General features: G+C 31.0%; 1 protein-coding gene across 1 annotated transcript in view; it reads left to right on the forward strand.

Annotated features, from left to right (window-relative positions):
* The window catches only part of LOC140440179 (transmembrane protein 127-like), a 28578-nt gene that overhangs the window by 781 nt on the left and 14708 nt on the right, over window positions 1-13089 (forward strand). Inside the window, exons 2-3 of the mRNA XM_072530499.1 lie at window positions 736-962; window positions 6460-6627. Of these exons, the coding sequence (XP_072386600.1) occupies window positions 737-962; window positions 6460-6627 (394 nt within the window). The 5' untranslated portion in view covers window position 736. The remainder of the gene's footprint in view (window positions 1-735; window positions 963-6459; window positions 6628-13089) is intronic.

Raw genomic sequence — 13089 nt, forward strand, 5'->3', positions numbered from 1 at the left:
TGAGTAATAAAAAGATAAAAATTTGCTATATTGGTTATAGATTTACGTTTTAGTTTTTGTAAATTTATATAGCATATTAAGTAGTGGTATTGTTTTTTATTCGTCTACATGGACAAGTTTTATCCTTGTAAAGAAGGACTTATCACATTATTTCCCTATAAAATCATTGGTTGTCTATTTTTTCAAACAAAACAAAACAGAAATATAGCAAATATATTTTTAATGCAAAAAGTATCAAATATGCCATTGTCACCAACTACTAGGATTACCTGGACTTTTAAATGTTTTCCCCTGTTTGAAATGGACATGTCAAGTTTTTTCTCTGTACAGGGTTTTTTCAAACACTTATCTTTTGGCTTATCAAGTTATTACTCTGTATTGTGTTACTCTTAGAAACTATGTAATTAAAGCTACAAAGTAGTATTAAAAACGAGAAATATCAAATCCAATTTATTAAGTTCTTTCCCTATGGTTTTCATTTGTTTCCATGTATCAATTTCTATTATGGAAATTGTTTTCAAAAAATTCTGAAATAAAATTATGAATGCTCTTGACCTGTAAATGTTTATAATTGAATTTTGATATAATTGATTATAAAAGTATAAACATTTACAGGTTAAGATTGTGTGGGAGTCACTAACTATCCAGAAAAAGGTAAAGAGTATATATTTTTTCAACAGCTGCAATTTTATGCCTACACATCCCTACTAAGTTAACCAATATGTTTTGTTTCAGAATGTCTCAAAGGCTTATAAACTGCATTACCCAATGGGTCCACCCAAAAGAGGATGAGAGCAATGTCATTTCTGCAACTTTTCACATGTTAACCATTACTTTAATTAGTATGTCTTTGGTAGACTTGACATGGTTTTCAATAACTGGAACTGTTTGTGTACCATACCTTACCTTGGGACAATTCTTTTGGTTTGGATTTTCTGCTGATGAGGACATTGATTACTCTGGTAAGTAAAATACTTGCTTTTTTATTTTTTATAGATTTAAAAATGGAAACATTTTTATGTGAGATTTATTTCTTATTACTTTACTATATTATATTACTTATTGTGGCTTATTTAGGAAGGTGATAATACTGATACAGAATGTAAACTAACAAGAAATTTTATTTGGAGGTAATCACATGGAAAATACTTTGTACAAAAGGTATTGGCTATGCTTGTTAAAGGATATTAATTTTAATATAGGTAAAATATTAATATTTCAATTTGTTAGTGGGGCTTTTAATATATTTACAAGTCTAGTAAAAGTATGAGTTTTGAATTTCGTAAAAGTAGTTTATATTATGTTCTTGATTCTTATCTATATATACATAATATATATATATATATATATATATATATATATATATATATATATACACTCAGGTGCAAAAAAATCGATCCATGGGTATTATTTGCTGAAAAAAGAAAAGTTTGAAGATATTAGTTTTAAATCAGGTATATATGTAAAAGTATATGTTAGATTAAAATAATTTTTACAGATTATCCAAAAAAATCATTTATTTATAGAGACATACGCCAAAACTCAAAAATACAAGAATATTCAAAACTTTCTGAAATTAAGAAAAACATTGATAATAAATCAATATCTAGTGTTTTCCCTCAGGCCCTTATAACAGCCTGTACACGTCTAGGCATTGAGGTAATTAACCTCTGGATATCAAATTGATCCAATTGGTCCCATATTTCTTGTTACTCGTGCTCGAAGACGTCTTCCCATCATATCCCATAGATGTTCTATGGGATTGTGTTCTGGACTGCAAGCTGGCCAGTTCATACGGGCAATTCCCACCTCCTCTATATATTGGTTGACGATTCTAGCATGGTGAGGACACGTGTTGTCGTCCATAAAAATAAAATTAGGTCCAATGAAAGGAGCAAAAGGTACCACATGCTGATCTAAGATAATTGTTATGTATCTTGCAGCAGTCATATAACCTCTATCTACAATAACTAAATCAGTATGGGCTTCTGAACTGATACCGGCCCAAACCATAACGGAGCCCCCCCCCCATAACTTATTCTTTCCACAATATTACATTGAAAATATCGCTCTCCGTGTCTTCTCCAAACCCTTCTCGGCCGTCTGGTGACCTTAGACAAAATCTGGACTCATCTGAAAACAATACATTGCTCCAATCTGCATCACTTCAGTTTTCATGTTCTCTCAAAGAACTGCGATGTTCTATGGATAGTATTGGAGATAGGGCTGGCCTTGTGGATAATAAATTACCTTCTACAAGTCGTCGATGAACTGTCCATCTGCTTACATCCACATTTCTCACTTCGCTCACACGATTTGCCAGTTCAACTGAGGTTAGATGATTTAAATAAATGAACCTTTAAAACACCTGGTATGCCCCTTTTCCAGAATTATCTAGAAAATCTTTTTATATGTATTAATTTTTTGGTCTTTTCTGTGGTGTGGTATACTTCATTTGACAAGAATGTTGTCTACTGTGGTAAGAACTTTATGGAATCATTATACACCATACAGTGATTCTTCTACAATAATAATTTATTGGTATTAGAAAACCGACGTTATGTACATGTACGATGAAAAACGTTAGTTGCTGACATGAAAATAAAATTAAAAAGAATTGAACTCAGAAAACAACAACCAAAAATTAATGTAAGAATGCTAAAAATCGAAGAAATAAACGAATTAAAAAATAATGTGAATGTTAATATGCAAAAAACACCAACTGACAACAAACAAATTATGGATGTAAATAAAAAGTGGTATAATATAAAAAACACATTACTGAAACCAGCTCAAGAAAGTTTGATTCAACATACTTAGGTCAGAGGCTAAAAAACAGTGGATGGCAGAAGAAATACTAATACAGATGGAAGGAAGAAGGAAATATAAAGGAAAAGATCTACAGAAGTATAAAGAAATACAATGAATAATTAAGGAAAATATCAAAACAGCTAAGGAAATCTATTTGATGAAACAATGTAAAGAGATAGAAGAACTAGAAACCAAATATGATATGACAAATATGCACAAAAAAATAAGAGAAGTAACTGGAATGGGTCGAAATAGACAGAAAGAACACATAAAAGACAAAAAAGGAGTACTACTAATAGATTTTCCAGAGAAATTAAGACGACGGGAGGAGTACGTTAGAGAACTTTTTCAAGATGAAGGAGGTGAAATGCAGAAAATACAAGAATTAAATCCTTTAGAGAGACAGAAGATTACAATAGATGAATTCAAATATGCTATCAAAAACTCTAAAGACAATAAGGCAGCTGGATTAAATAAAATACCAGTAGAACTGTTATTTTAGTTCTACTAGTGGAAGAGGATAACTTGGATGTATTGGCAGATTTATTCAACACAGTGTACAATACAGGAATAATACCACAAGAGTGGCTGAAGTCAGCATTTATAACCATCCCTAAAAAACATGCAGCAAAAGAGTGCTCTGATTATCGAACACTGAGCCTCATGAGTCTATACCACTATACAAACCAGAAAACTGGAATACCTAGGCCACGTGATGAGGGGACCAAAATATAAATTTTGAGACTCATAATACAGGGTAAGATTCAAGGAGGAAGATCTGTTGGCCAAAGGCAGAACTCATGGTTGAAGGATTTATGTGATTGATATCAATGCAGATCGATTGAGTTGTTTAGAGCAGCAAGTTCAAAAATAAAAATAGCCAGTATGATTGCCAACCTGCGTAGGGAGACGGCACTCTAAGAAGAAGATAGAAAACCATTCATCCATTGTGTTTATATGTTTTTTTATGTGTTATCTGTTTATGTTATATGTATCCGTTATGTTAATTATGTTGTTGCCGTTTTGTCTGTATTATTTTATTTTCTCATTGGCTGAAGATATTCAGTTCTTGTCTTGTATATTGATTTCTGTCTATGAAGTGCATTTTGTGCAACGACAATGAATATATTTTTGGGAATCAATTTTTATTTTATGTGCTGACTTCAAGCTAACATATCTTTTTAAAAACAAATTTTTAAATAATTAACAACTTGAAATAGAGTCTTTCAATGACTATTGTGGTTAATTGTGGTATATAATTAAAATGAATAAACGCTCATTTGAAAAGATATTATTGTTAATCTCGAAATAAAATTTATATTTTGAAGGTGATTTGCGAGGTGGAAGTCAAAACGTCATAAATAATGTTTGTATTTAAATTATCAGTGTGGTTTATTCGCAGATATTAGTTTTACGTATTATATGAAATACCACAGGAAGAGGAAATACCTTCAGAACTAACTTTGTTAATTTTTTGCTTAATTATGGCAAAAATAGTTTCAAAAGTCAAACTTTTGAAAATTATTAATAACTTTTTTAAAAATGCACAAAAAACTTTAATTTTGCGTGATAATAGGGCAACTTAACAGTTATTGCAAAATTGAAATTGTTTATGCCAGAAAGCTTTTATCTACAACGTTATAATGTGTAAACTATTAGGTCTACATGAATTCAGAAAGCACCAGATTTAAGAGAAAGGCTTATTTTATCGAATTAAATCATGTAATGATTAAGAAAATGTATGCTAAATATTGTAAAATAGGTTTACAAAAGTAGTCTGATTTTATGCTTATAAACATTTAAAATAACTCAGACGCATCAACATAAAGGAATTTAATTTTGTTTATTCGAAATGTTGTCATTCCAACTAATAGCTGTATTTCCGCACATTGTTCTCTCAGCTGTGTGTCCTTTGCCATTCTGATTGCTTTTTTGATCTCTTTGTCTATTCTTTTGTATAATGTCTGGTCCTGATCATTGACCTTTCGCCTCTCTTCCATCATATCTAGCATCTCATTTGTCATCCACGATTTTTTTCTTAATTTTTTGGTGGTTTGAGGAATTTTTTTTGTATGTCTTGTGAAACTCTATGCGATTTTTTAAGCTCCTGGTCTATTAAATCCGTTTTAATAACTGTATTCAAATTGCTATGTATATACTGTTTTACACTCTGTTCTGTGGGTAGGTTTTTGAGTAGCCTGATGTCGTAATTTGGGTTGACACTACGTCGAATCACTCGTCATGTCTTGACTGATGTAATGCTATTACGGAATCTTTTATTAATAATAATGCTATCTATTTGATTTCTGACTATGTGGCATGAAGTATCTTGTGTGTAAATTCTTTCCAATTGTTAATCTAAATTTATGTGAATCCAATCCGTCAAGAAACTCAGATAATGCTACAATTCCAGGCTTATTGGAGGAGAAAATAATGTAAAAGGGCAACGAGGATATAACGTGAAATCTAAAAATTTGCTTTTTGTCTCTTTTGTCATCTTTTTACCAAAGGCATGGATAAATACTTATTGATATTATTATAAATATGAAGATACTATATATGGCCACGTATCTCAGTGTTAAGGTAGTTTAAAAGAAATAAAGTAACTTCATTGATACCTTTTTTGACTAAAGTTTATGTATTCAAAAATACATAATCTTTTAACACTTTTTTGCACTTATGATCTTGTTTACGCTGAGGAACAATGTTACCCTTTGTGGTATTAAGATACTATATATGGCCACGTATCTCAGTGTTAAGGTAGTTAAAAAGAAATAAAGTAACTTCATTGATACCTTTTTTGACTAAAGTTTATGTATTCAAAAATACATAATCTTTTAACACTTTTTTTGCCCTTATGACCTTGTTTACGCTGAGGAACAATGTTACCCTTTGTGGTATTTGAGAGATGATTGAGGGTTTATTAATTATTTGTCACTATCTCCATTTAAACACAATATTTATTTCTTTACAGATAGGTGAACTACTGTGTACAGTTTCGACCGGAAACATATAAACAATAACTCGATACACTGACCTACATTAACTTGCAAAAGACTATATATCTACAATGACTAGTTATTATTGATTGATCTATTCTATTTCTACGATCCAATATGTACCGTATTTATACCTATAAATATCTAAATACCTGTGTCATTTCAATGCTAGCGTAGATGTTATTGTTTAATGAAACGAAGCCACTGTCTAGGTCATCAATACGTACTTTCAACTCGCGTCAATGGATTAATTATTGTTAAACATATTAATAGTGAATTCTTTCTATTATAATTTAAGAATATTTTCCGTTTTAATACTTAGTGGTTAAAAACCTAGCACACCTTGAAGTTTACATAAACCTCGCCAGCTAGATGAGCTTTCTTAATCATGTCTGCATTATAAACGGTCTTTTTAGGCATTGATTGTGCATATTCGCTTTTGTCACTCACAGAACTTTCAAAGTTAGAACAAAACAGCTTCCGAACTTATACTGAATGAGCTGACGTACTCTGACTTGTGTTGCTTCTGAAACGACCGATTCGTTTATTTGAACTAATAACGTATTTACTTTTAAACCGTATCTCCACAGTAGTACTTTTCTTTACATACTTTTCAACTTACTTTCGTTTACACATCATACTGTTTCAGATTATGATTGCATCACTTCAAAAATAGTTAACCTGATGAGAATCACTATCCTACTCTGCTTCATGACAATAATATTTGCTTTGATGGGGTTCTTTTTGGAGATTATTGGTCCCAAACATTACGTATACAAGACACTCAGGAAGTATGCTATTATGGGGACGTTTACTGGTAAGTTAAATGACAGAGAATAACATTTATTATTTATTTTTTCTCATTATAGGATTTTTCAACCTGACTTTTTAGTGTAGTGTATTTCAAGTACTATGTTGTCAGCTTGGCTCTGCTAAGTACCGAACAGTTTATAATTGTGTCATATTTGTTTTGTCAAGTGATTGACTACACTGTAAAAAATTTTTAGTAAATCTGTCGATTTAAATACGGTAAGAAATTGTAACCCTCGTTACACGAGGTAAACTTATTATAAGAAAACTGCGAATGTGCTACCTTCCTTAGCAGTAATTTACCATCCTTAACCAACTTACACTTCTAAACGATTAATGGAATTCACAGAAAATCTTTCGTTGTAGTAAAAGGTACGGTAAACTGCACTGGTGTTCTCTATAATGTTTAACACTTTGCTAAATTTTAGGTATAAAATAAATATATGGGTCATTAACCCGTTCGGAGTAAACTTCGGAGTAAACTAGAACATTTTGTCAATTTAAATAGTGGTGGTTAGATTGACCATATGTCTGTTAGAGCGTACCGTTTTTGAGACGTCTGCGATTACGGGTTAAAGTTAGGGTTTTGGTAAATATATTTAACTTTTTATTTTCAAATGAAAATATGTGTACTAAAAATAAAATAATTGTGGGAAACATTTTAATTTATGTACAGTTTCCGTACATAAAACTAAAATTTTAATCAATCATAAATAAATTACAATCAGCATTCCTAATGATCATTAGGTTAATTTGCTTAATGTGTTTAGGATCTTTGTAAGCGATTATATTATATTTTACCTCTCAAGCACAACAGTTAAAAAGTTTCTGTCATATTGACCTAAACTCGCTATATTGTAATTCAAACGTGTAGTTTCAAGTGACCATCATGCCTAGACGTAAGTTGGATATTGATGAATTAATTGCAAATGTGGACAAATACTTTACCATGGAAAGAAACAAAGGTGGACCTTTAAAGTTATTATTATGTATATATCAACGCGTTTGTGACGCACTCGGGATAAGTGAAAGTAAGCTAAAAACTGTAATTAAGACTGTCAGAGATTCTCAATAAGATCTTACTGTGACTGAGTATCACTAAGACAAGAAAACAACTCGTAAACACTCTAGAACCATCGACTTACCTGATGGAGAAAAATTTGAAATTCGCAATATTTTGTATCGAATGCGTGAAAACAATCAACATGTTTTAGATACTTTACTGGCCAAAATAAGAGAACTACAAGTTTCTGAAATTAAGAGGACTAGCCTTTGAAAAGTGTTGAGAGATTTAAGATTTAATTTTAAAAAAGAAAATAATACTTTTATTAGGTTACTTTTCTGCGAAAGGAGTAGTGTGGTTCACAAGAGAATTAAATTTTTGAGAGAATATACTAGACTTAAATCTGAAAATGCAACATTCATATACTTAGATGATACATGGATATTTGCAAAGGGTGGAATTAAAAGAATTTGGCAAGACCACAGCAGAAAATCAATAAAACACACAGATAGCGAAGGCACACATGCAGGAGACACATTCTTCATGCAGGAGGGAAAGAAGGCTTTATAGAAAACGCAGATTTGATTTTTTCTTCAAAATCAAAATCTGCTGATTACCATGAAAACGTGAATGCAGATATGTTTGTTACATGGCTTGAGGAGAAACTTTTACGTAGTCTGAGTGAACCAACAGTTATAGTTTTAGATAATGCACCTTATCATTCGGAGATTTTTAAGAAATAACCAAAACAGTCGTGAAACGTACCGAGCATAAAAATTTTTTAGTTAAAAATGATGTCAATTTTCCGGAATACGCCGTCAAATCAGAGTTACTGGAAATTTCGAAACGTAATGAATAACCAACAGTGTATATAGTTTACCAAATTGTATCAAGTTATGGACATCAAGTACTACGGTTACCACCGTATCACTGCCAGTTTAATCCCATCGAACACATATGGGTTATATGTAAAACTTATTATAATAATCACGTTGTATGCAGTTTATACAGTGACGATGCAGTTAGGGAAATGTGGCAAGAAGCTCTTAAAACTGCAACTCCAGAAATATGAGCAAACACTGTAAATAAATGTAAAAATGAATAGAAGAGCGGTGTGTCCGGGAAAATAAAATTAGTGAAATTATTTCAGTGATTAAAGATTTACATAATGATAGCGGTAGTCACGACGATGATGATGATATATAAATAAATAATCAGTAAGTTATTTACAAAATAATTGTACAACAGGTTAACCATTATATTTATACATTAATTATTATTAGCCAAATAAACAATAATATTTAAAATTCCATTTGAATTTTTGCTCCTCATTTTATACAAATTAACTCTAAGTGATAATAGAGGCAGAAATATTCTAAACAAAGTAAGTAATTAAAAAGATTATGGAGAACTCCAGTGCAGTTTACCGCGCCTTTTACTACAACGAAGAGTTTTCTGCGAATTTTATTAATCGTTAAGAGATATAAGTTGGTTGAATGTACTCTGCTGTCTAATGTCTGGTAAATAAATAAAAAAGAGGAAAACATTTTACAGTGTAAATAAGCTATTTTGACAATCAATTTAGCCTTTTTAAACAGCTAAAGTTCTGTTTTTTCACTGCTAAAGTAAAAAAACCTGCTAAACGGTTTGTTAATAGCAATTTTGATAAAATGTTAAAAGTTTTTTAGTATTTTTTAAATTTAAAGCCTCAAAGAATCGATTGCGATGATTTTTTACTTTTTATGACTGTTAAAAAAAAAACAAAGCAAAATGAGCTGTACATCTTCAAGGATTTGTCGTCAGCTATGTCTTTTATACCTTCTAGAACCTTCAAAAATCTGTATAATTTTTTCAGCTTTTTTTTTTTTCTTTTATTGGCCTATTGGCTTTCTTGAGTAACTATTTTCGGCATACTTCTTTTCCCATTTTTACTTGTTTTTATTATATTCCTAAAACGCTTCTAAGAAAAGTTTATTAGCATGTAAATATTTCTCACCGTATATTTTAGTTACTTTATTTGGAAAACACACGTTTACAATTTTGTTAATTTAAAAATCAATTATATTAAATTGATCAATACCCACAACTGAATAATCCTTTTGTATAATCAAAACAGTTTCTCTGCTCAAGTAAAACGTGTTACGAATATATTATTGGTTTTTTGTCCTATCAAATAGCTTTACATTTATCTTACTGAATGTTTTAAAACCCACAAGAGGCAAAATACGGAGTCAGCGACCTACAAACATTAAAATCCTGTAAGCCAATTCGACAGGTCGTCACAAGGGTTTGTCCTTCTCAGATGCTAGTATTCATGTATATGTAACTATTTATATATATATATATATATATATATATATATATATATATATATATATATATATATACATATATATATATATATATATATATATATATATATATATATATATATATATATGTAACTATTAATAAGTAAAGGTAAAATGTAATGGCATGTCTCGCAAAACAGAAAACCAAAAAGGTATATCGATCGAAGGCAACCGTATATACGTATTTCTGACTATTGGTCGTTTTCAGTACGGTGCAGCCGAGTTAGAAAAGGAGCATGTTAACTTGGGAAAGGATCACCACAGGAGCAATGCGACCAATTTGTGGCATTAGAATTAGAAGACCATGATGGTTTCCAGTTAACATGCTCCTTTTAAAGCTTGGCTGCACCGTACTGAAGACGATCAATAGTCAGAAATACGTATACAGGGTGAGTCATGAGGAACTTTACATACTTCTACCATATGTAGAGTCCCTCAGGAAGCATATCATGTGGCCACTAAAAAATGTCAACTCCTCTTTTTTATTAATTAACAGGGTGATTTGTGTAATTGACCATTTATTTCATTTTACTGTAGTGTTTATACGGCTCATTTGATTTTTTTAATTTTTGCATGATACAGTACACTACTATCAAGCATTCGACTGGTATTAGATAAACTAAAAAAGTCCAGGACTGGCTTTGGAAAAATTAATTTAGGGATTCGTATTAAATATTACACCCTGTATAATTTTTTTTTAAAATGCAATAAGTGATTTTCAAACTACATAAATAGCCAATGAAAACGACATATGCGACAATGTTGTCGCACTTTTATTAAATTTTTAGTGAACGATCAAATCTTACCAAAAATAGAACAACCATAATGAAGTATCAAATTATAAGGTAATTAATTTAAACAAATGTTATAAATTTCAAACATTTTAATTGAAATGATAAACTGAGTCACTGCACAACAAAAAATAGTAACTACTAACAATAACGAAGAACAATTTAAAAAAAAAAACTAAAAATATGTACATAGTTATGATAAACCCATAAATTAGAACTGGAAAAGATACAATAATGGTAACAAAATAAAAATAATTCAAAATAAATTTTCGAAATGGAATCCTGCAGCCTGTACACATTTTTGTTACCGAATTGTTAATTGACGTATTGAATTACGGATACTCTGGGGATCGTTTCTAATAGTATTACAACAATGTATAATTCTATCAATTAATTGTTGTCGGTTATTAATATTCACTGCGTAAACTAGTTGATTCAATCGTCCCCAAATATGGTAATCAACGGGATTGAAATCAGGGGATCTTGAAGGCCACGAAATAGGACCTGCACGTCCTATCCACCTGTTGCCATAAATATTATTGAGATGTTGTCTCACTGCCAGTAAAAAGTGTGGGGTGCCCCATCATGCTGAAAATACATCCCTCGGATAGCAACGTTCGCGTTGACAAGCAAATTCGGCAAAATATTTTGTAGTTTTGTAGTATAAGTTCAAATAGACCTGCCCTGTTAAAGGACCATCAAAAAAGTGAGGACCTACTAATTGGTTATTTATGACACCAATCCACACGTTAACCGAAATCCTTAACTGAGAACGACGTTCTCGAATAGCATGGGGATTTTCTTCTGCCCACACATGTGAATTTCGTGAATTATTTATCCCGTCTCTGGTAAATTGGGCTTCATCTGTAAATAGTGTCCTGTATAGCGTTAGTCGATTATTGTTAATCCATCTACAAAATTCCAACCTATCGATCTCATCTCCAGCATGTAGTCGCTGAACCATTTGAATGTGATATGGGTATAGATTATTTTTTTGTAAGACTCTACTTACTTTTGATTGAGTAACATTGAGTTCTCGACTTACTTGTCTAGTGCTTATTGTAGGGTTCATAGTAACGGCGTCCATAATGTCATCTTCCTGCGCTTCATCTACATGTCGCTCTGTTGTTCCACTAGGAAAAGTGCCATTTTCTCGCAAATAATTAAAAACTGACCCAAATGTTGGATGACTGGGAGTTCGACGATTAGGAAATCTCCTACGATATTCTCTACTAGCAGCCCTACCATTCCCATTACAGAATCCATAAACAAATATTATGTCTGCATATTCTGTGGTCGAAAACTGATGTGGCATTTTGAACGAAAGTAATAAAAGCTCTACCAAAACTAACACAATGTACTTAACGTAGATATGACAGAAGAAATATGTATTCTTGTACACATAAATAACAATTGATAATAACAATAATGACAATGGGTATAAAATATCAAGAAACGTCAAACGGTCAACGCCAACCTTCATTTTATACTTTTTTAGATTTATTTTTATTTAGTACAGTTGATGCAATGTATTATTATTTGACATAAAATTTTAATCATTTACAATCAACAAAAACTAACACATACAAGAGGTTTGACTTTTTAATTAATTTAATTTATTATTTATCGAAAATAATGCCCCAATACGATCTATGAGTAAAAATTTAAAATTGAAAAACAATTGATTCTATCGTAGAGATAATACAAAGTGACAGTAAAGATGTTAATTTTCTACGTATTAGATTATGTTATAGGAACTCATTTTAATTAAAATGTTTGAAATTTATAACATTTGTTTAAATGAATTACCTTATAATTTGATACTTCATTATGGTTGTTCTATTTTTGGTAAGATTTGATCGTTCACTAAAAATTTAATAAAAGTGCGACAACATTGTCGCATATGTCGTTTTCATTGGCTATTTATGTAGTTTGAAAATCACTTATTGCATTTTAAAAAAAATTATACAGGGTGTAATATTTAATACGAATCCCTAAATTAATTTTTCCAAAGCCAGTCCTGGACTTTTTTAGTTTATCTAATACCAGTCGAATGCTTGATAGTAGTGTACTGTATCATGCAAAAATTAAAAAAATCAAATGAGCCGTATAAACACTACAGTAAAATGAAATAAATGGTCAATTACACAAATCACCCTGTTAATTAATAAAGAAGAGGAGTTGACATTTTTTAGTGGCCACATGATATGCTCCCTGAGGGACTCTAATATGGTAGAAGTATGTAAAGTTCCTCATGACTCACCCTGTATATGGTTGCCTTTCATCGATATATCTTTTCTGGTTTTCTGTGTTGCGAGACATGC

Source organism: Diabrotica undecimpunctata, chromosome 4 (assembly GCF_040954645.1).
Source record: "Diabrotica undecimpunctata isolate CICGRU chromosome 4, icDiaUnde3, whole genome shotgun sequence".
Classification (NCBI taxonomy): domain Eukaryota; kingdom Metazoa; phylum Arthropoda; class Insecta; order Coleoptera; family Chrysomelidae; genus Diabrotica; species Diabrotica undecimpunctata.